We start from the raw sequence: 24650 nt of genomic DNA, 5'->3' as shown, positions 1-24650 counted from the left end.
GCTGAACAAAATGCGCACGGCCGTGCCTCCCAAATATTCACAACCACATAATCCACTTCGCAGCAGTTGTGGTCTCACGTCTCCATATGGTGACGCGTGCAGTCCAGTGGGCATATGATTTATGCATAACTCTCGAGCCGGGAGAAAGGAAGCTGTTATTGCATAGCATTCTCGAACGTATTGGACACGGTCCTCCGTTGAAGGGGAGATGACGCGGATAAATATGTTTTTCATACAAACTGAATCGTGGTTAATTATTCAAGAGCTCCGATATTTGTGGACCTATATTTGTTTTTAATATATTGTATTTGGACTGTTTACAGACGTCGTGCTTTTCTAATGTTCTGCCAATTTTCTCCCATTTAAAAATCAACGCATTTTAGGCAGTCGAGATGTAAGCTTCTTACCCAATGAGAAAAGCTGCTCCGAGACAAAGTTGGTAAAATAAAACATTTTACATGAACATACGATGTTGGAATTTGTGTGCAAATGCTTTCTGAGGTGACATGGAATCTTTTATTTCGTTCAAAGTATAAATCACAGTAGACAGGCCTACATAATATAATCTAAGGCTGCACGAAGACCTTTAAATAGTAGGCTATTTCTTATTTAATTTAATTGCATTATTAATATTAATTTAAATATAGCTGTAAGGACGCGGATAATGGTACACGTAATCCGTAATTAAAATACAAATTACAGAATAAGGTCTTGCATTTGGCTTGACGAGCCTGACGTCAGCTGGATCACAAGTGCGGCAGGCACTTATCTGTGAAATATCGGCGATCTCTCCCTGCGTGTAACTGCAAGGAAAGTTGAATGGAATAGTATGCGTTGCAAATCGTACTCGCTTAGCGTGAAAACCTTCGTGGGCCCACGTGTTCCCTCCTCTTTCTGTTCTGAAATGCGCGGATGATCACAATCGAATTTACTTCTACTGTCTTGTCGGTTTATATATGGGTACGCAAAAAGGTCAGCGCTCTCACGTGCATCGGGGGTTTACCGCAGGGGGTCCAATCAATCTTCGAAAGGCCTAACTGAATGAATTCGCCGTGGGGTGTTCTCAATGTATATTCCCAAAAATACAATCACACCACCGGGATGCAGTGTAGGCTACAGGCACGCCTACAAAAAAATAAAAATAATAACGTGGCCTAACTCCAAGTGAGCACGTGTTTCAAAGCTTACTGACGAACAAATCCTTTATAGGTAGCCTACTTTTTTCTTTTATTAACTAATTCGTTCATTCGTTTCGACCCATTGAACCAGGCTATGTTACCAGCTCTTGAGTATTTGACATAATTAAATCTTGTTTGCCCAGATGTTCCAAAATGAGCTATCTCACATTCAACTTCAATAACGTAGTAAATAGCTCGGGGTGCATGACGTGAAGAAAACTATAAGTTGGACAGCAACAACTGTGCGCTATTTTCATTTGGCTATGAAACCATATTACCGATTCCTTCGGCAAAGTCTTTTAATAGCCTATTATTTCACTTTAACGACAGACGTCACGTCTTATCCTTATTCTCATTTGCTATATTGACTTATCCTTGATGTTGGTTAAATAAAACTGCGTAAATGCCATAACAAGGCTAAACCTTTAGTTACACAAAGCCTCGCGGCGAGCGCCGCGGGCCGCCGCGTGCCTGAGAAGCGGGGGAGAGGAGGGGGGTGGTCAAGGACCTTTTCCATTTTTGACAAGACATGTTCTCTACGTACTTTAAAGAATCTCATTTACGTGTTTGTGTTATTCGGTCCACTAAGATACTTCTACAGAAACTCAACTGGTTGATATAAATAAATACCGATGTTTCATGTTCATCCTCTTTAACGAGAATATATTCTATCATTTTTGGGAAAATGTGTGCTGTAGGTGAATTCAGCTCACGCACGTTTGGGACTGTTTCAGTTAAATTTGTTGTGCGATTATGACTGTTTCAGTTAAATTTGTTGTGCGATTATGACTTTAAAAATGTTATTTTGTTTAAAAAATTTTTTTTTTTTTAAAAACCGAATCACAGAATCTTACTTCTGTATGCATGCCATTGTGCTTTATAACATCAAATGACCAGGAACTACATGTTTCAGTGAATTATACATTATTTTACATAACTAGCCTAGTTGTGGCGCTTTGATTGAAAGGCCATTTGTATTGCAGAGAGATTAACCGTTTTTCTATTTTATCACATGTAATTTCAAGCAGCGGACAGCTTTGTGGACAACCCGAATATCCACAAAAGCTAACTTTTTTGAGGGCGGGGGCGGGGGCGGGGGTATGTCTCTTTGATTCGCTTGTGTTAAAATTGACACAAACAGTCGGATTAAACACGGCGCGGCTGAACACTAACTACCTGATTAAAGCTCAATCACTTTGTTCCACGAACACCATGCCATTGTCCCTCTTTTACGCTACTTGACCCGTTCTTAATCATACACAATACGACAAATGTAGCGCGCCGTTGTCGCGGAGAACCGAGGGTGTCGGGGAGCAAACCGCATCATTAGCGGCGACACAATGGAATCCCTCCGGAGAAAGAGTACAATGACGGCGCTGTTATGAATCGAACCGATCCGGCCTGGAGTGCATTTAGGGATGCAATTATCACTGCGCTATTTCTGTGATGCGCCCCCCCACCCCTTGCCAAGGGCTCAGAGAGAGAGAGAGAGAGAAAACAATCGCCCGTATTACGCGATGACTCCCCGCGGCAGCTGCGTGCTAGCAGTCTAAAAACTTTTGCGCAGAGGCATTTTTGAGGGCACTCCACCAACGGATTGTTTAAGCAAAAATAAATGAATAGAAAATAAAACCTTCTAGGCCAACCACGAATATACGTGCAGTGTAAAGATATCTTGAAATTCGCTTTCTCGCCACTAAGGGAAAAAATCCCAAACAGCAACTTACCCTCTCGTCTCATGCCGACTTTTAGGCACTTCTTCAGGCGACAGTATTGGCACTGGTTCCGGTGGTGCTGGTCGATGGGACAGTCGCGGTTCCCCCGGCAGGTGTAGCTCAGGTTCCGCCGCACTGAACGCTTGAAAAAGCTCTTGCAGCCTTCGCAGGTGAACTGGCCGTAGTGCTTGCCGCTCGACTTGTCCCCGCAAACCATGCAGTCCACATTCGGGATTTTGTCCCCGGAAAGACCGTCGTTCCCAGGCGTAGAACCAGAAGGTGTCCCCGGCGTTCCACCCGACTCCTGACTGCACATCTGCAGCTGGGGGCCGGGGTCTCCTGAAATGGTTTCTTGCCACTGGGTTACTACCATTGCCATGCTATCCCGCAACACTTAAGTTTTGAACGACAGACACGCAGAACGCAGTCTGAACCCGCTCCACTGGAAGGTGATGGGACTCGGCTCTGACGTTTCACGAAAACAAGGTTTGGAGAAAGGCTCTTCCCTCTTCATCCAGAAGCGATGTACGAAATAGGTGTGAGCTGTTACCTGTGTTCTGGGACCCCAAATGAACGAAGCAACTGTCACCTTAACTAGCCTAAACTATGAGGCCAAGTTATATTTAACAAGATCTATTTTGTATTAAACAAAACAAAACAAAACAAAACAAAAAAATCTGACCGACCTTCCGCTCCAACCGAAAGATCCTTTAGGGAATCCTACAGACAAGTAGAAACACGTAACTGAAAGCGAAGTTTTCGCGCAGACAACGATCGATATCACAGTTGAAAGAGTCGTCGGCTACCTGTGTCCACTCAGTATGGACGAATTCGAGTTAAAAAAAAATTTTTTTAGGAAAAACGTAAGATGACGGCTCAGCGCAGTAAAGTCCAGTGCGTTGACGCGTAATCCAGTTGTACCAAATGCATACTGATATGGCCGCATGTACTGACCAATCATTCCAGCTAATTTATTTAAATTTACTTTCTTTTTTTATTTTCATGCAAACTAAGGGGTCTAGAGGTCTATGCCCTCTTCAAGTCGAACATTAGCTCTGCAAGCATGCAACAATCGACTATACTTGTTGTGATTATTAAAAAATAGCCTACGTTATGATGAGTGCATTTGTGTTAAGCAACAAACTGGCTTATGTAGAAGTACTATCGCACTCTGCTGACAATTTCATGAAATACTCAAATATTTTTTTCTCATCACATGCTAAAAATACGACAATTTAAACTGTGCCTGAAAAAACAGCTTACGCTAGAAGAGAAATGTCCAGCGTTCATAACCCGGTGAAATCCAATGTGTTGTTAAACCAAAAAAAGGAAGAAACTGAAACAAATAACTCTGGTAGTAGCGCGTACTTCACCCGCTGGCTGTAGGTCCCATTTCTGAGACGCATAATTAAGACTCTCCTGAAAGTGACACTAAACAGCCATGCATACTCGTGGTTTGGAGGTCGTGTTCCTTATTAGGGCAGTACTACCATATATGGACAAGGTCCCCTCATTCACGCCTCGCGGTAGGCAGCATTTTGTCTGTGCCAATTGGTCAGAAAAATTCGAGGGAGTCAGTATTATCCAACCGGTCTTCTTGTAGCAGCCCTCACCAGCTCCTGATTGATGGAGAGAATATTGGCAAATGATAGGTGCCATCACAGAAGAACTTCCCCTCACATGACGTCCGGGCCTGTCAGTCTGTGTGTATCACGGGTTCTTCGGAGGGACTATCACGTATGTGTTGTCTAGTGTGTTTAAACAGTAATACAGACAATTGTCTTTTTCTTAGTGATTAGATGAGGATATCCTTCACGCGAGAGCATACTCAGCAAAATAGCGACCGAAACGAATAACCAGTGGGCCATGTCCCGAATCTCTATTTTTCTTCAGTGAAAAAGGTTGTTTTCGGTGACAATTTACATTACATTACATTTATTTAGCAGACGCTTTTATCCAAAGCGACGCACAAAAGTGCATATCATGGTCATTGGACAACTACAAAATACAGGTTCCATAAGGTACAATACTCAATTTCCGCTGTTTCTGATTTTTATGCCTTCACCGTTCACAATTAATAACATAGTTAACAACATTGTTACATATTATTATTATTAGTAGTAGTAGTAGTATTAGTAGTAGTAGTATTAATAATTAATTACTATCATTATTAATTATTATTATTAGTAGTAGTAGTTGTTGTAGTAGTACTAGTAGTAGTAATCGTAATAATAAACACAACATTACAGCATAATATTAATACCAGAAAATTCTAACATATCTCAAACCTGCACCGCTGCCCATGAGAGGTAAACAATCTAGCAAGGGCAAATTATTGGTGGAAAAACACAATTGTGTAATGGTGTGTAGGTCAAGGTTATTCTGATGCTGATGGAAGTCTTTTTTTTTAAATTACAGAAAGTATTCAGGAGTGAAATTATAACTGAAAACAAATGATTAAAATCGCGCAGCTGACATTTTTCACGTTTCTAATGATATTGCACTGAAGAAGGAGCATGTAGGCTACGCACGTCACACTGTGGGACCACAGTCAACATGATAATGTTTCCATAACGACGTCCGAATGGGAATGTAGCGTGTGATCTATTAAGAGTAACCGGGCGTATACTGTAACAGGAAGTTGGGGCAGAGAAGAAAAAAAACATCATGGAAACTATATTCCTCAATTTAACCTCCGCTGTACAGAGAAAGAAAAGAAGAGCCACAGGTCGAACGAAGTGGTTTGAGCGCTGTCGGCAAAACGGCTGCCCTTTCGCTCTCCGTAATTGTTATCACATGTAACCCTACCTGTTTGCCGAGGCCATTTCAATTAGCCCCGCTGACTCGCCATTAGACGATCCCTCGGGCCAGAGAAGCTGACCAATGGCATTCTTTCGTTGACCACGAGGTGATTAAAAGTAATTCTATCTGAGAACATGAAAGGGAGCTCGTATTTTAAGCCCATTCATCCCCCAAAAATGCAAGCTTGCGATAATTAAAAAGCCCAATGAAGAAAAGGGTTGCTGAATTTCTGCGTTTTTAAAATTCTGTGCTGTGGTTATTAACATTAACGACAAAATAGAGGAATAACCATGCAATGAACCAGAGACCCGTGGCGCGTTAAAAAGACGTTAATGTCAACTTCAGAATCGTGAATGAATGACGTGACAGTTCACGACTAAAGGTAGCCTAGTTGTAATTTCGAAAATGGTACCAGGGTACGAAGCCTAGCTGAATATGTTATAAAGCTGCGTAGTACATGAAGATTGGTTTTTGTTTGTTTTAATGTTCGTCACGAGAGCTTATGAAAAGTTATTTTGATAATTAATTATTGTCGTTTGTTTGTGTACAACGTACTGTTGACGTAGGCTACTCACCTACTCCCTTCGCAAGAATGCAGATAAGCCGTCTCATATTTCCCTTTTTTGAAAAGAAGACATGTTTTGGTAAAATGCAAGTGACTGTTGCAGGTTCTCTTTGATGGCTTGCCAGCTAGGACTGAAACACATGCACTGAGTTTACTGTGAACATTTCTAAGGTGTCATCCATTCACCCCAAGAACAAAGGTAATGCTAGGTCAGATGTAAGCAAGCCACTTTGTTGCATTAGCATCCCTGAACCAAGACCAGGCTTTAGCTCATTTTGTTCCTGCTTATTTACTTTTCTGCAGTGCCAGTGTTTTCTCACAGTCTGGCCTTTTTCCCTGTTGGATGGCATTCAAACATCAGATCAGCTGCCCTGGCACTGCCCCCCTTGGCTTAACAGCTCAATCAAGGCTACGGGCAAAGTTTAAAATCCAGAGCTAGAACCAGCTGTAGCCTTTGCAAAGCTTGAGAAAGAGCCAAAATGGTGGGTGAGCTCTAAATCTTTGCCCGAGTGAACTTGAGTTCAAATCAGTTCATATAGTGTAAGAAAGCTGTTTTGGCCAAACAGAGCATTGCCATTTTAACGTTATGTGATTTTACATAAATCGGCCTATTTTTAAGTATCACAGTGGAACTCAATGATAACTCCAGCATTTCTGTCAGCCAGTTCAGACATATTTTACCAGGATAAAACAAAACGGAGCTATCGAAAGCATTCCACATACTCCGGAAGTGCCAAAAAACTCAATTTCTGGATTGTCTGGAACACTTTCTCAAATGTTTTACCATTGCTTTGTTCACCCCAGTTCCAAGAGCACCTCTCTTACTTCTACTACAATTTTTTTTACAAGAGCACCAAGTTCTTTTTCCTTTTTTCCCCACATATTTTACAAGGACTCATTTATCTGAAGACAGGTGACGAAGGGCAGTTAGTCTTTTGTGGTGGGACACTCTGCAAGGTCAGTGAGAGGGTATGACAAAAGCAGTGGAACACTGGTGGACATTTTGAAGGGGCACAGAGAGTTTGAGAGGGGGTCAGTCTAGGAGATGGAGGTCCCCTGGAAACATAGCAGGAGGCTTGACCTTTGGCCCCATCCACGCCCAGTTCCGTCCTCGTCAGGTCAAGACTTGGGCCTTGTCTGAATCAGCACACTTGTCTAATATTGAGTAGGTTTGTTGAGTGGACTTGTTTTCTAAAAGTAGTGTACTTAAAATCACAGGATGATACACTAATTTCAGGGGTTTTCGGGAGCATACTTTTCAGGAAGAAAGTGACCATTTTGGTCCCATAAATTTGTCTCACAGCCTCACTTTAAAAATGAGGTGCAGCTTTTTTCCTTAAACAACGACGACGACACTTGAGCATGGTCGCACGGGCAGAACGTCTTACTGCACTTCCGCAGCGCGGTTGGAAAATAGTATGGAGGATATATTTCACTCATTGCCCATCCTAAACAGATGAGCTAAAAAATTCGCACTAAACAGTACGCAGAAGGCTTAGTAGGCAGTGCATAGTTTGAGGACGCAGAGGAGCCAACGCCATTCTGTTGAGCCCAAACCAAAAAGTGGACAAAGCGGAGGCTAAAGAACAGCGTGCCTACTGTGCACAGAGAATCGGTACTGTACAGCGCTACTGCTAATGCTACAGCAAGCAAAAAAATGAAAATAAAAACACCACCATGTGACCATGTATTAGTATAAATAGAACACGGAACCCTCTGGTGTCATTGGAGACCTTTTGTGATGTCACTCGGTGACCCCTTGGTGACTCTTGGTTACAGCTCAGTTTCTTCGAACTTTACAAAGCATTGCATTGAGCCAGGATGACCAAACGCGTGCTGCTTGTTTATCACTCAGTGTCCGTCCCTTTCCGCGCACGGTTTCTTACGGATGCGCGCGTCGTGATCAGACCCAGCGTCTGTCTGACCTTAACACGAACGGCAGTGTTTTCGTGCACGGTCAGAAAACGGCAACGAAATGAAGACGGAAAAAAAGCGAACAGCGCAGTTCCCTCGGGAAGCAGAAATGCTGAGTACCCAGAGTTCAGCCTTTGTGGCAGCGCTGTCATCTCTGGAGGGAAGGAAAAAACAAAACAGACCGGGTAAAGGGAAGGTCCGCGACGAGGCGCGTCATCGCGTCATGTGACGGCTGGCCGGAGCCGCTGCAGCAGTGAGACTGAGAAGGGATGGGGATGGGGAGAGGGAGGGGGCAGTGAGAGGGGGGCGCCAGGGGCCATGCTGGATGTCCCAGAGAACGATGGGCCTCTGGTTTTGGTGGAGAATTTATGGGGGTTATGACACTGAGAGGCCCACAATGCCACGCTCCCCCCCCGCCCCGCCTCCCCCCAGGACTAAATACAGCCCTACATCTGACCAGTGAGCATAAATAACAGAGCGGACGATTCGGTGACTGAAAGACAGACTCGGTTTGGGGGGGTCGGGGGAACAGGGGAGGTCTCTTCCCTTCAGTCTTTGCTCTGCCAGTATTACTGTTAAGTGCTCTGGAAACAGGAGTGCGATTGCAGTGTCTCACAGACCAGTGATCCTGCAGGGAAGGTTAAATCTGCAGAATGGGCACGTACCATTAGAAAATATGATGATGATGATGATCATGATGATGATTATACATCCATCCATCTGTTATATATAGCCGCTTATCCTGGGCAGGGTCGCGGGGCGTGCTGGAGCCTATCCCAGCATGCATTGGGCGAGAGGCAGGAATACACCCTGGTGATGATGATGATTATGATGATGATGATGATTATTATTATTATTATTAGGCACCCAAACGGCCTTACAGAGCTTAAAAATATAGATATAAATTAAAGTTAAAAAAAATAAGCAGCACAGGACAGTTGGTTTAAAACTGATCGCAAAATAATCCTTTTGAAATCGACTCTGACAGCTTGCATGAGTCCAACAGGGAGTCCAACAGTCCTGATAGGGCTAAAAGTGCTGAGTGTCCGAGTCGATTTTCACACTGAACCATGTAAGCCACACAGAACGGTTAGCTTAGCTTCAGTGGATGACCTGGTTGCGCCAAGGTAACTCAGCGCAGAGTTATAAGCCTGAACTCAAATGACCCAAGTGCAGCAAATCTGATATGAACCTTAATTCCTGCTACCTGCGGTGCTTATATGTTGACGTGTAAAGAACGAACGAAAACAAAACGAATGACTCCGCTTTCGGTTATTACAGCATGAAACGGTAATTCATTTCATTACATTACAGGCATTTAGCAGACGCTCTTATCCAGAACGACTTACACAACTTTTTAACATAGCATTTTACATTGTATCTATTTATACAGCTGGATATATACTGAAGCAATTTCAGTTAAGTACCTTGCTCAAGGGTACAACGGCAGTGTACCCTTCAATCCAATCGAACCTGCGACCTTTCGGTTACAAGTCTAGTTCCTTACCCACTGTGCTACACTCCGTCACTTCGGCTGTCCGTCTGCGTAATGCAGATTTGCCCAACACGCTCGTTTTGTTCTGTTTTTCCTGCAAACCAGTTCGGATCTGACAGCTGCTGCGGACGCCGTTTCCTCCTTACCGATTGGGGTTAATTAGGAGGTTAAACTTAGCGATTCGGGGCGTCTTTATCGGAGATTTATCTGTTCCAGTCCTGACCTCTCTCCGCTCCTGTCCCCATTTATTTAGTTATTTGTTTATTTGTAAGGAGAAGGGGGTCACTGTTTCCTCCATTTATTATTTTTCTGTTGTTTGTGCACTTTTTTGGTGGGGGGATTGTGGGGGGGGTCATATTTCATTCAGTTTCTCGGCAATATGACAGCAGCCATTTTCTTATTCGCCCACGAATTGTTTCCTTTGGCCTGGGTTATACTCGTGACACGCTATAAATTTAGGCCGCTTCTCTTCAAAATGGTGGAATGGAATGTTTAAAATGGTGGACCATAAGTTGGTGGAGCAAAAAAAAAAAAATCCTAAATAAAATTTCCTGCTTATTTTTGCCCCCAAAGTGGAAATGAGATTATGTCTTTGATCCTACCTTTCAAAACACATTACCTGTGCTTGTCTCTCACAGTCCTTTGCAAGGAGCCATCCAGCATCGCCCAATCCTGAGTTTCTTTTCCTCCACCAAAAACCTGATGCTCTCTCTCTCTTTTTCTCTCTCTCTTGCTCTCTCACACACACACACACACACACACAGTCTTAGACACACAACTTAGCAGGTTGATGTGACTGAGAAACGGCGGGCCTTTTTTGGGGAATGCTATGTGCTCAAAATCACCTGACATGTCTCTGAAGTGGGGAGGGGGCGGAGGGTGACGGGGGTGGTGCGGGTGGTGCAGGGCTTGACCTTTGTGCACTGGGCCTAAAACCGGGGGGTCAGTTTGACTTGTTCCTAAATGAGGGCTTCTGTTCAGCCACTCTAGGAATGTCGTGCACGTTAGACACAGAGAGAGAAAGAGAGAGACAGAGAAGAAGGATTTGAGAAAGGGTTGTGTGTGTGTCGCCTGATAGTAGAGGAATTGTATTTTCTGTATTCAGAATCATTCATAATTTAACGCTAATGTGGTATTAATAGTCGTGTAGCTCATTACCATTGATTTGGCAAATCCACTGTGACTTACAAGGCTTTCTGGACTAGATACACTAAATGCTAAACACACCATTATTTCTTCCTATTGGATGAAAAGGAGAATGGGTGCAACTTGACTACCAAATCCTTCCCTGTCGTTTTTCCACACAGATGGTGGATGTAGTGTGGATAATGCCATGTCACTGTGATTACACTTGGATAAAAATGCTGGTAGTGGAAATGAATGGGTCTTTACCTCTCTCATTGCTCAAAACAGGCTCTCTTCTGATTGGACCAGAAACCCCCATGTTACAACTGTGGACTAATCATAAGCATGTCCTCGATGTGTTGCTTGTTGCTGTGCCTTGTTAGTGTTTCACCATTTTTTAAAATCTGTTTTTAGACCAATATTTTAGTCACTTGCAGTCCAAACATATTTGTACATAATGTCTGTTCTCAGCGCCAAAGAACTGGAAATGTCAGGGAAGGGGAAATTGACTCAGACTTGAATCGATCTGCAGAGGTTGTGTTTTCAGCAGTGCGAACACAGCATAAGGTCAACAGGACCACACCGCTGGGAAACCAGGCAGGAGCCCAAAAAATAAGTCAGGCAACGTTTCTAGTCACGTTTTCGGGGCAAACGCAAAGCTTGTTTAATGTGGGGGGGGGGGGGGGGGGGTTAAATTAGGTCTCCTGGCACAGTGAACCACAAGAGAGGAGCCATAGGCTGAGATTAATGGACTTCAACCAGGCCGGGTCACCATTGCCCCATTTACAACCACTTTGCCTCCTATCACCTGATTGGCTGGTATGCAAGCCCCGCCCTAAATGGGGCGGTCCCTATTCCAGCTAGGTCGTTCCTAGCACAACATTATTGGAGACTGCCACAGGAACAACTTGGGTCTGGAAAGCTGGTTTATAGATACCAGAAATGGGCTGTTTGTTTTTTTGGTGAGAGTTATGCACCTGGTGGATGTGCATTGCCCCCCTTGTAAAATTTTATGGGGCTATTTACCCCCCCCGCTGAATCACAGCTTAAAACAGAATTTATTTTTACTTTGCTGCCACTTATCCAGAGCAACTTGCAAGCGCAAGTACAAGAGAATTTAGGCTGTTCTCTGAAATGAACAAATGTTACCAGCAGACTTTCTGGAAGGGAGGGGGAGGGAGGGGGGGCTATAGACAGTTGTTGAAGAGATTTTCGTTGGTCGTTACAGTACCATGCATAGGATAAGACATTCACTGGGCCCAATGCCAAATTAGAACGGCCGAGCACACGCTTTCCCTCGGTTTAGGATCAACTGTAAAGCGAAGTTTAAAACGGTCGGTGAATGGTCCTTCCGCGAGCGGGCGGCTGCAGTGCTGATATGAGCTTTCGATAGGCGCTCGCTTTCGGAGCGCATTTTCATTCGGTGAACGGAAACGAACGCAATAGTGCTACAAACTCGGAGCAGTCCCTTCCGTAGAACGCGCGCTCCGTCTCCCTGAACTCTGGCTGTCCTCTCTCTCCCGGCTCAGGGCGGGATTTATTGATTTTCGGCCAGCCGGGACTGCTGGTGCGCTTGCGCGATTGTCGCCACGGTGCTTTTACCGTCAGTCTGTGTTAGCTCACGGGCTTCTGCGCCTGACGACATATCCGCTTACTGTTGCCTTGTTATATGACGCATGCAACTATGCTGCAGTTCATTGAGGTTTATTACAGCATCATCATATTTATCATCTGTAAATATTTCTGGTTCGGAGTGCCTAGTATATGAATAAATGCCTGTATCATACGATATATGGAAATACAAACAACAGAGATAGTGAGGAGGCAAAGGTACCATTTTGACAACCCTTTTAAAACCGTCTGCAAGGAGCAGTGGCTTTAATTAATTCTAAGGAACTATTTGGGTGAAAGGAGATAATAATCTTTTCTATCTTGATAAGTATTTGGCTCATTTAGGTCAAAGGACCCTAATGGGCATCAATGAAAATGACCAGAGCAATATCTGCGGTCCACATTTTGGGATTTGAGCAGTAGAAAACTGTCCCGTGCTGCACTGGCCGGGGGGTTGGGGGCTCGGGGGGGGGGTCCCACATGTAAGGTGGGTGGGGTGTTCCAAATATCAGAGATTGAGATTCAACCAGTGAACCCTCTTTTTGTCTTTTTGTCTTTTTGATTTCCACCTTCCTTAGATTGTATTTCTCACCATTCACATTGCAAATAAATTAGATGCATAAATAAGAGTTAAGTTTTATTGTTCTTTTGCAAGTCCTGAAGTAAGAGAACAGTATGAAACAAAATTAGACTTCAGTGTTTTTGCTCCTTAAGGATTTTTTTTGAGAACTGTATCTCAGGAAGGGAACCATTTTTTACAAGTGAGTGATTGTTGAGGGTTTTCCAATTTCGCAGTTGTTTTTGGAAAGTTTGGAGTTTAGAGGCTAAATTCAGTAAACACTGAAATAACTTTTGCTGTCAGTTCCTTCGTTGTTTCAGCGATTGTGAGAACCACGGCATGTTCCAGGGAGCTCCGAGCTGAAACAAACACCATAAGTCACCCTCACCGTTTTCAAATGTCATGCCTATTTTCACTCTGGGAAAAGGGAATGTGACGGGAAGTCCAACAGAAAAATAAAAATAATTATTATTTCAGTTTTCTTTACTGTTTTAATTATGTGTACATATCCTGTGAAAGTCCACATACAGTTATATTTACAGTAATATTTGCATACAGTATTTACAGTAAATTGCAGTATACTTTATACGTGGTTTACGATATATTGTAAATGTGGAATCTTTTTTCAGTATATCGCAGTCCACGTATTCACAGTATATTCTGAAATACACTGTAGATATATAGACCGTGGAATGCATCGCAGTCCGTTCCGTTTCTGAGCGGGTGTGTGCGTGGTCACGCCCCCCCGGAGGACGTGCCCGCTGGGTCTCGGACCGGGAGAAAGAATGGTCAGACACAGCGGGCTTCCCTTCGACGAGCGTCGGCTGTCGTGTCTGAACAGGCCGTGTTCAGGGCCCTCGTGGGTGTCTCCTGCTCCTGAGGGTAACACGCGCAAGCCGAATACTGAGAGGTACGCTGTGTTCCCCACCTGGGGCGGAGAAAAAGGGCAGCGCGGGGGCGGTACGCGCGCTGGCGCGCTTCGGTTTGGGTCGATGGCAGACCAGAGACTTGCCCTGTGCTGTCATGATAGCCTCTATTCAATCAAGAGTTGCCCTGTGCTGTCATGATAGTCTCTATTCAATCAAGAGTTGCCCTGTGCTGTCACAATAGCCTCTATTCAATCATGACTTGCCCTGTGCTGTCACGATAGCCTCTATTCAATCAAGAGTTGCCCTGTGCTGTCATGATAGCCTGTATTCAATCAAGAGTTGCCCTGTACTGTCATGATAGCCTGTATTCAATCAAGAGTTGCCCTGTGGTGTCATGATAGCTTCTATTCAATCAAGAGTTGCCCTGTGCTGTCATGTTAGTCTCTATTCAATCAAGAGTTGCCCTGTGCTGTCACGATAGCCTCTATTCAATCAAGAGTTGCCCTGTGCTGTCATGATAGCCTCTATTCAATCAAGAGTTGCCCTGTGCTGTCACGATAGTCTCTATTCAATCAAGAGTTGCCCTGTGCTGTCACGATAGCCTTTATTCAATCAAGAGTTGCCCTGTGCTGTCACGATAGCCTCTATTCAATCAAGAGTTGCCCTGTGCTGTCACGATAGCCTCTATTCAATCAAGAGTTGCCCTGCGCTGTCATGATAGCCTCTATTCAATCTGGAGTTGCCCTGTGCTGTCATGATAGGCTCTGTTCTCTCTATTTCCTGGAGTTAATGTAGAAATGCAGTTTGACATCATCATGCAGAGCTTTGGCATTACCTGCAATGCATTGATGGTCCATGTATATCCTTTATAGTGTGCTCGTGAGTGCTATTGATGTTCGTCACTTGCATTTCAACATCATGACATCTATGATGACATTGCAGGCTTTTTGTTTGGTTAATTTTTGCGTGTAGTTTTTGCTTTTATCTAAATGTGGATATCCCCGAATCACGTTTATAGCCTACAAACGCGATTCGGGGGTATCATCGGGCATCCTTTGAGATGTACCTACAAATAGGTATGATGATTCTGTTAAACCTGCCTTGCGACAAATAATGCGATCTTGCAGATCCCGAGATGCGTTCTTTCTAAATGTATTCATTCATAGCACTTCCGCCCGCGAGCATGGGGCGAACCCTTCTTTAAAGTTTTCTGGGGTTAAGTCATTCCTTCGGCCTCCTGTTCTTGTTTAGACTGAAAGCAGGGTCACGCGAAACACGGGGCGTGCGCTGATTTACTCTGTCCCCTGGTGCATTCCTACAATCGTGATTTAGTGTTCGGGGTTAGCCGTTTTTGTCAAAAGCGGTTTAACCCGTAAGTAATGGTTTTCGGCTGTACGGCAGCTGGTCGGTTTAGCGTACTTGAAAAACAAGACCAGGTCAAAACCTAGTATATGGCTTGATCTGACACACGTGATCCGGCCGACCAATGGTGTAACTTCATCACTAAGTCAGATCACGCAGTCACTCAGTCACAGACACTCGCGTTTGTAGGGCTGGCCCCCGCTGTTGCGGTCCAGCCAAAAAAAGTGCAGTTTGAAAACTGAAAACTGCAAATAGAAAACAAACAAAATACATCCACCTGAAAGCCTGAGGTTAGCGTTGAGTGTTGTGAGTGTTTTTTGTGGGCTGCGCGAGAGTAACTTGTTTTCATGTCTTGAGAAATGCGGCTGCTTTTGACCGCTGGTCTGTGCTCTTCTCCGAACAAGCTCTGATTCGCCAGATTCTTCGTCTTATGGACTAACGGGTCCTAACGGTCGCACTGATTTCACATCCATCGCTCACGTAGGCTTGACTATGGGGTTCGGCTCTTAACGCACAGCTTTTTTTAAAAAAAGGGGCCAAACTCACAGCAGTAAAAAAAAAAAAAAAATCTCAGACAGTGGTCTTTAACCTATTCACCTTCCCTCTCTCCCTCGCTCCCATTTTCTCCCCTTTTCTCCCTCTCTCTTTCTCTGTGCTGCTCCCTTTCTCTCTCTCTTTCCCTCTCTGTCGCTCTCCCTCTCCTCCCCCACTCTCTCCCCTCGTTCTCTCTTTCTCTCTCTCTCAACAAACCCCTGACCACCGGCTGACCTTTTGCTGTCTCTCCTCTTCCTCTCCCTAACTCCACAGCTGCAGCTGTGTGTGTGTGTGTGTGTGTGGGGGGGGCTTGCATGTGTGTGTGTGCATGAGTGTGTGGGGCCTGCTTGCGTGTGTGTGTGCATGCATGTGTGTGTGTGCATGTGTGTGTGCATTGCTGTGCATGTGTGCTGTGTCATTGCATTGTGTGTGTGTGTGTGCTATTTTCTGTGTGTGGCATGCTGTGCATGTGTGTGTGCATTGCATGTGTGTGTGATGGTGTGTGTGTCGCTATGTGTGTCTGTATGTGTGTGTGTGTGTGTAGAGGTTGGGGTGCAGAAGGTCAAGGAGGGGGAGATTGGGGGGTGGGGCGAGGGGAGTACGAGCCTGTTAAAGTAATCGGCGCAGCGTTGACATGGGGCATCACATCACCCTTCAAAGCCCTCATCGGTGTCCGGGGGCGGGGGGGCGGGAGGGGGGTGTTTGGGGGGGTCCTCGGTGGCCCCCCTGTTGGAGGGCACTCAGGGGTCAGGTCGGTTCTGTGTTAATAAAGTGGTACCAGGTGTTGGCCTGAGTGCTCTAGAGGCCCCCCCCCCTCCCCCACACCTCTCAAGTTTTAGAGAGAGAGAGGAGAGATCATGGAGGGGGGGAACGGACAGGAAAGGCCTTGCCATCCAAACTTCACCCCCGCTCTCCACGCAGGGTGGGTAAAGCCACAACGATGTGACGTACCAAAACCAGAGGGAGGGACAATAGCCACCGGTCATGTGACCACAGCCGAAGAAGCCCGCGGCGCCATCTGCGAGCGTGATGGGGTGGCGGTGCGGGAGGGGGGGGGGGGGTTTAAGGAGGGCGGTAAAACAAGGCTATCGTGTCCCGGCGAAGGTTTCAGGACGGCTGTTGTTCAGGGTCGAACTGACAGGAATGCTGGCAGTGGTGCGGGTGATGTCAGAGAGGTCAGGGGTCGCAGAGGCGGAGCCTCGGTGAAGGCCGATCCGTGAATATATGCGCGGATCAGGTGGGTGGACGGGGCCGTCGTAGTGGGGGAAAATCGCCCCCGAGAAGCAGGGAAGGGCCAGCGGACTGTCGTGGTGGGTGCGTAGTCGCTATGGGGGAGTCCGGTGGGGTGTGGGAGAGGTGGTGTTTGGGGAGGACGGGGGGGAGGCGGGTATGGGGGGTTGCTGTGCATTTACAAAGCTGTTTCACATATAGAGGGCCCCTCCCTTCTACCCCCAAAATCCTCCTTCCAAACAGGGAAGGGGGCCACTAATTAGGGCTAATTAACATCAACGACATGCTAATGGTCATTAGCCCGGCTAATCCGGAGTTTCCCTTTCCTTCTTGGGACTCTGCTGGCCAGCGCTTACCCAAATCCCAGAACGGTGCAGAATTAGGAGCGAGCCCAGCTGGAGTGGGCCCCCGCAAGCCAGATCGGGCCCCTGGATTGGCCCCGTGGCTCAGTGTGGCTGGACTCTGGCTCCTGGGCTAACGCCACTCTGAGCCAATCAGTCTCTGGCTTGTTGGGTGACCTTTACTGCTCCTGGAGCCAGAGAGATCACAGCAAATAAACTCTGGGTGGGGGTGTGGGAGTGTGGGGTGGGGGTGTGGGGTGGGGGTGTGGGAGGGGCTAGTATTGGACAGGGGCGCGGAAGACAATCACCAAAGGACTCTATTCAGAGTCGGGACAGGGGATTCCTGAGCAGAGGAATGAGCAGGGGTTTGGTAGTGGAGTTGGGTGGATTCTGTGCATGACCTTTGACCTCTGACCCCTCTCTATGCCTTTCTGCCGAGTTAGCGAGACGTCCGCTTTGCTGGAACGACAAGAGGAAAACCGGCAGGCCAGAGCCACAGCACAACTTGTTGCCAGGGTCCTGTTGCTAAGGCACCAAGTCTCCAATCAAAAGGTCAAAAGCCATTTGGCAATGAAAGCAGAAAAGAGTAATGGCTTATTATCACAACCTTCATTTTATTAGGAAGTCGCATTGGAGATTTAAAACCTGCTGTGCAAGTACGACCTAGTCCAGTTGGTATTTGCTGTGGACATTATGGTGTGATATACACCGTAATTAGCTGCAATCCTGACCTGAATCATAGAGTAGTCATTTATAGTGGCGCACACACACACACACACACCTATCCCAAAGGCAGGCTCAGTCCCTGTGTCGTAACCCGATCTTCTGGCACATATAACTCAGAATTCTTTTCTTCTTTTGCTCTGATATTTGACCCCTGACCTTTCCAGCAGCCCCTGAGAGGAGAGGATGAGGTGTCCACTGGCTCTCTCTTTCCCCCTCACACAAAAAAGCCTCCTGTTCTCACTAATCCCTGCCCCGCCCCCTGCGACCCCCCCGCCGCCAAACACACACTCACAGAGACACACAGGCACGTGGACACACATGCGCACGCACACGCACACACACACACACACACACTTACACAGACACAGAGTGTTCACACAAGGTGCAGCAGTGACTTAATTTGAATTTGCTGCTTCTGCAAGTAATATTTCGTTAGCTTTCATTAGCGCTCAGTAACACTGTCAGTGTTAAAGTCCATTTCACTCTGATCGTCATTGGACCTATTTAAAGTATAACAGGGAATTAATTAACACTGAAATGTTCACTGTGGTGTATCTCTAGAAACCCAAAACAACATTTAAGTTCTGCTTTTATGAAAAAACAGTGAGAAAGTGAGGCATGCATATGTAATGCGTGTGTTACTTCTCTCTGAAATGAGAGAAAAGTACACACGCCCGGCTCCTCTGTTGAATGACTTACTTGGCTTTTTGGGCAGTTGGCAGCACTAAGGGGGTGGGGGGGAGGGGAGGGGGGCACAGCGGTGGGGCCCGCAACCCACGCAAAATGGATTTAAGATGGAGTTGTGGGTTCCTTTTTGTCAACTCCGCCCGTGCCCTCCCCCCCCGGTGTGACTGATGCCGTGTAATCGGGTTGTCCCACTCAGGGAAGGGGTGGGGGACCCCGGCTTAACGGGTCAAAAGTGAGACCCTGCCACTTTTAGGATCCCGACGTGAACGTCACGCTCGCTCACGGTGACCCCGGGACACAGGTTCACGATTGCAGCCACGGCTGTGACACTGGATTTTATACCGCCTCGGTTTCATTTCAATATTTATTAGAGTCAAGGACACTGTATGAAGTGACTACACACTTCATACTGACTCAGTCACAGGCGGAGATGCTGAGGTCAGGCCTTTCTTCTTAATATCTATATCACAAAGGACACTGCGGTTCGGTTTTGCGGTATATAAACAGTATTTAATTTTCTTTAATTTTAATGACTGGTATGTTTCACTGATGAAAATGTACAACAGCATAAATGTAAAACAAAGGTATGTTTAGGTAATTGGATATTTTCAGTGGGAAAAAGCAAGTCTTTTAACAATCACAGTGTCTATAGACATAGCAAAAACATTTGGTGACTTTTGAAAGCAGCAATTGAAGTTTGAAAGGTACAGTACGCTATCAGTAATGTACACAAAATAGTCCCAGAATGAGTTCTGTCTCTTTCACCTGAAACCAAGCTTCCAGGTGTGGACCTCCACCACAAACGCATGAAATACATTACATATCAAAACATTTTCAGGAAGTTACTTCAGACTCATGTCCTTTACATGTCCTTTCTTGGATTGATATTCAGATTGTTTACCATTTACCATTTCGGTGGAAACATGTAATATTTTAAATATTTCAGGTTACTCTTTGTGCTACAAAAAATGATTTAGGGTTCAGAATGAGGTTTGGGCTGAGGCAAGGTTAGGCTTACAGTTAGGAGCTTGGGGATTTGTCAGTGCTGGAGTTGGTCTTTGATTTTGGATGACCTAAATTTTTTCAATTTTGTGAAGTAAGACCACTGCTTCATTTATTATAATATGTTTTCATAACAACTGACACTGGGTAGCTTGGGCACAGGAAAATGATTTTTTAATTAAAATTGTATTTAGAACGTTCCAAATTCTTTTGCTTGCGAAATGTATTATGATTAGCATTGTATATTTGGATTTGTTTTTTTTGAAGCACTAAAATAGCTTTGAACGCATTACTTTCGTATTACTTTTATTGAATTGGTATTTCAGTTTGCCAATTTAATTTCAATATCTGATATTTAAGAGAACTCCTGGAACTTGAATTATGTTTTAAGGTTCAGATTAGGGTTTGGCTACAGTTTGTGTTTGGAAAACAGTAAGTGTTAGGGTTGAGGCCAAATTGGGATTTGGAAATGGTTAGGACAAGCATTACTTGGTTAGGAAAAAAATTTCCCCTACTGGCATCATTGGGTATCACATCATGTATCACAATTGCGTTACATAGAGTTTTTTTCAGTGAATTATCAGAAGGTGGGTTATTGCCAGAGTTGAGTTTTTAACTTGCCCAAGAAATGTGTCACTTTTTGGAGATAAAGCCAATAGTCTTATAATCTTATATAGATTTGTAATTGTTTCAGTGGCCAGTTTTAGGGTTTGTCTTTTGGTTTGGGTAATGGTTATGAATTAAAGTGGTTTGGGTTCTGGGTATGGTCATGAATTAAAGTGGTTTGGGTTCTGGTTATGGTCATGAATTAAAGTGGTTTGGGTTCTGATTATGGTCATGAATTAAAGGGGTTTGGGTTCTGGTTATGGTCATGAATTAAAGTGGTTTGGGTTCTGGGTATGGTCATGAATTAAAGGGGTTTGGGTTCTGGTTATGGTCATGAATTAAAGTGGTTTGGGTTCTAGTTATAGTCATGAATTAAAAATGTTAAAACTTATTTGAAAGATGATGTAATTTCGTCACAAAGGTTACTTAATTCTTCCACAAATTCAAATTTATTTGGCCATATGTTTTGTCATTTTCATGTTAAAGAATTTTTGTGATGCTGAGATTCACCTAAAGGTTGGGCCCTCAGACATCTTGGCGCTCTAAGATCTAAAACAGAAATGTAGGGTTTAAAAAAACAAAAATGGATCCATCAGCTCCCGAGGATATTTGACACAATGAACCCTCCTTCTGTGTGTTTGTGTGTGTGTGTATATAGATGTGTGTGTGTGTGTGTGTGTGTGTGTGTGAGTGTTCCTGTGTGTGTGCGTGTGTGTGTGTGTGTATGTGTGTGTGTGAGCATGTGTTTGTGTGGGTGTACATAGGATTATTAGTGTGCATGTGTATTTGGATGTGACGAGGATTTGGTGAGACAGAAAGAGAGAGAGAGATAGAAAGAGACAGCATACCCTCCAGTGCAGGGGGATGAAGGAGACGACTAACCCCAATGGCCCGTTTCCTGTAAGGAGTGGACAGGAAGGGGGGGTGGGGGGGGGGAGGGGGGGTGGAACGATTCGCCCAGAAAGAGGACAGGGGTCCATCCAACACAAACAGAGCCGGGCCCCGCTCTCACTGGGGCCGTTAGGGACTTCACACCCCCGGGGATTTAGGGGAACCAGATCCCCCCTTTCCCAGCAAGCAGGTCAACGACACACAGAGCGGCGTTCTGCTCAGAACTCTGGTCTTCAGACTGGACTTTTGGAATGGGTGGGGGGGACGAGGGGGGACGGCGTGGGGATCGGTGTGTGATAGTGCATCTGCAAGATCTCTGGCCGGCGGGGAGAGGCAAAAACACGACCATTTGTCAGCCCTTTCACGGTTTATCACTTAAGCGACCGCGCAGATGTCCGTCAGCCCTGTGAAATGCGAAGTATTCGCTGTTTTTTTTTTCCGAGGGTGAAACTCGGGGGGTGTTCTCTCGGCGTTGCGACAGCTTCCCGCCGACCGAGCGCGATGACGGGGCGTCGCAATCAAGAAGCTCTGGCCTTTTTTTTTTTTTGGCTGCCCTGTCCCGTCCCAGTCCCTGCGTTCCAGATCGGTTGCTTAACCGGACCCCTCCCCCCCCCTTCAAAAACAAAAAATGAGAAATGTCCAAGCTGGCAGTTTTGCCTTTTCAACCTCTTTCTGAAGAAAGTCTTCTTCCAAAACAGCTAGTGAAAACATAAACATGAGACCCACCCCCCTCACCACCACCCCCCCCCCCTCACCCTTCCCCCAGTCTCCTCGTGCTCTGAAAAGTGAAGATTTCGGTAAGGAGAGGGGTAAAAGCTGAGGTCGCAGGGGGGGAACGATGACCCACGAGCGCCAGAGGTCACGCCGCGAGGCTCCGCCAGGCCGCGGTCCAGCGCTCACTCCGCTCGAGAGCGCGGGACCGTGCGCGCGTGCGTCCGGCCGTTTCCGACGGAGGGGCGACGGGTGTCGCCCTTTTTCCCCATGGTGAGAGAATGGCCCCCAGGCTCTGCTCTGTTCACTGAACATCTGCACCTTCCCAGATTGTCTCTGTTTGTCACTGGGCTCTCTCGAGCATTCACACGTCCGCACTTTGCGGCCAGGGCAGGAGAATCGTGGCCGTGTTTCAGTGCGGACCGAGGACTCAACTCTTCAGACTGCATTTTGGTTCCCCTCCTATACTCGCCCTGTAGAACTCCCTTCTGTTTTTACTGGAGGTATTTTTTATGGTTTTATGTTTCTCTTCTTTGGGTTTGCTTACAGATGTAGTTTGTTTGTGTTTAGAATTTGTACTTTGGCTATTTGGTTAGCATAGCTAACTCGCTGTCGTGCGTTAGCATAGCTAACATGCTCCAGTACGTTAACATTACATTACATTACAGGCATTTGGCAGACGCTCTTATCCAGAGCGACGTACAACAAAGTGTAACATAGTTAACTCCCTGGAGTACGTTAGCATAGCTAACTTGCTCTGTCCCTGACTGCAGGCGGCGAATAGGTGTCAGAGAAAGCCAACTGACAGGTGGTTGCCATGGCAGCTGTGAGGTGTGGGGTGGGGCTGGACCTTGTGGCTGTGACCCCCCACCCCCCGAGCTCCAGACCTGTCCAAACATGACAGACTCAAAACGGGAATGTGTAGGATAGCCCCCCTCCCCCTCTCCCACACATACATCTCTCTCCCTTTTTCTGTCCTTCCTTTTTTCTTTTTCTCTTCAACCTTTTTACGCTTTTCTTCTCCCTTTCCCGCCTTCTTGTTTCATTCCATTTTTATTCCAGCTATTTCTGTTCTCCATCTCCCTCAATATTCCTTCATCCCTCAATAACAACTAGAGAATATTTCAAAAAAGGTTTAGCCAGTATATAACAGCATTCTGTTGACAAGCTAACTTAATGAAACAGCTCTTTTGGGCAAATGTTATTGCTGTAGCTGAATCGTGTTCTCTAGTGAGCTGCGCATCTATATATTTTTTTTTTACCAACCCCAGACTTTATTACTTAATTGTAGTCTGTGATTGGACAGGGGGCGTGAATCAGGTGTTGCTCCAGGTGTCAGTCAGGTGTCGGGTTAAAGTGATCTTCTGAAAGCCAACGAAGGCTGAAAGTTCAGTGGGAGGTTGTCATAGCGCCAGTGGGTGGTTGTCATGGTGCCAGCGAAAGGGGCGGAGCTGCAGTTCAGAGAAGGGGGTGGAGCCATGTTAAAAGACCACTCTGTATAAACCTGTATGAGGTGAGAAGGTTAAACTGGAACACTGTCGGTTTATCGTTTCGAGAGGCTGGCCATGGGACAGAAGGCCTAGAGTAAGCGCTGGAAAGACAATCAAGGGCAACAGCTGCTTGTGCTTAGCAGGATGTGCAGTGTAATAGTACTTCAGCCGCACAATTCTGCAGCTACATTTAACTACGGTGACATTATTACATTATTTAATTTAAGTCTGTTATCGTGTTACTGCTCTGTGTGTATTCAGCTGCTTGTTTTGCCAGATCCCCGTTGTTAAAAACATGCTACGTCTGTCTGGTAAATTAATTTTATGAATTAATTAATTCATAAATTCAGACATCATAAAAAGTATCGAAATGAAGGCTGTTAAACTACATACCACAATTAAGGTAGATGCAAACGGCCATGTGTACCAGTGTGTATGAGATCCTGACCGATGTGTCCTGACTCAAGGTACTCCTGCTGTGAACCACACAACTGTGTCCCTTTTGGGATGTGAACCCACAACCAAGCCAGTTTCCAAGTCCTTAAAATCATGGTTCTTTATCTTACCTTCTTCACCTAGTACTTTCGTGTTGCACTTGTACTATCATCTTTGTAGCTGTTGTATCTCTTGTAATCATGCCTCACTTCTAGTTTGACTTGCCATAACTTTACTGACTTGGCCTATGCTTACTGCTTGAACTAGACTTGATGTTCATGGCTATGGATAACTGATACTTCATGAGAATTTCACCTGTGTTCTGTAGACTAATGACTTTCGGTGTGCACTCATTGCACGTTGCTTTGGATCTCTCTCTCTCGGCTGTTCCCGTTAGGGGTCGCCACAGCGGATCATTTGGCATATGTTTTACGCCGGATGCCCTTCCTGCGAATGCGCTGGCTGGGTTGGAGCATTGGCCGGGAAATGACCCCGGGTCTCCAGCGTGGCAGGCGAGCGCTCTACCACTGAGCCACCAATGCTCCTGCGCGTTGCTTTGGATAAAAGCGTCAAATAAAACGTAATGTAATGTCATGCTGGCTGCCAAGCGAAGATGGGGCCCCAGCTATTACTGACCCTCTGACGCAGGTGCAGAGCAGGTCCCATTGCTGCTTGCATTCCCATGGGAACCCCACAGAACCGCCCTACTAACACCACCCCCCCCCCCAGGACCCCTTGACCAAAGACATGCCATAGATCAGTGCGGGGCCAAAAAGTTGCCAAAGTCAGATGGAAAATGACT

The 24650-nt window shown here is 45.7% G+C and overlaps 1 protein-coding gene and 1 non-coding gene across 2 annotated transcripts in view; both read right to left on the bottom strand.

The window, feature by feature from the left end:
• Positions 1 to 4370, bottom strand: part of LOC135260242 (nuclear receptor subfamily 2 group F member 5-like) — a 20691-nt gene extending 16321 nt beyond the window's left edge. The window contains exon 1 of the mRNA XM_064345480.1: positions 2906 to 4370. Coding sequence (XP_064201550.1) covers positions 2906 to 3272 — 367 coding nt within the window. The 5' untranslated portion in view covers positions 3273 to 4370. The remainder of the gene's footprint in view (positions 1 to 2905) is intronic.
• Positions 4371 to 24319: 19949 nt separating this feature from the next.
• trnag-gcc (transfer RNA glycine (anticodon GCC)) lies at positions 24320 to 24390 on the bottom strand. The gene has a single exon. It is a non-coding gene; the product is annotated as a tRNA-Gly (tRNA).
• Between the last annotated feature and the right edge of the window lie 260 nt (positions 24391 to 24650).

This window comes from Anguilla rostrata, chromosome 8, assembly GCF_018555375.3.
Source record: "Anguilla rostrata isolate EN2019 chromosome 8, ASM1855537v3, whole genome shotgun sequence".
Classification (NCBI taxonomy): Eukaryota; Metazoa; Chordata; class Actinopteri; order Anguilliformes; family Anguillidae; genus Anguilla; species Anguilla rostrata.
This window is presented reverse-complemented; position numbering and strand designations above follow the sequence as displayed.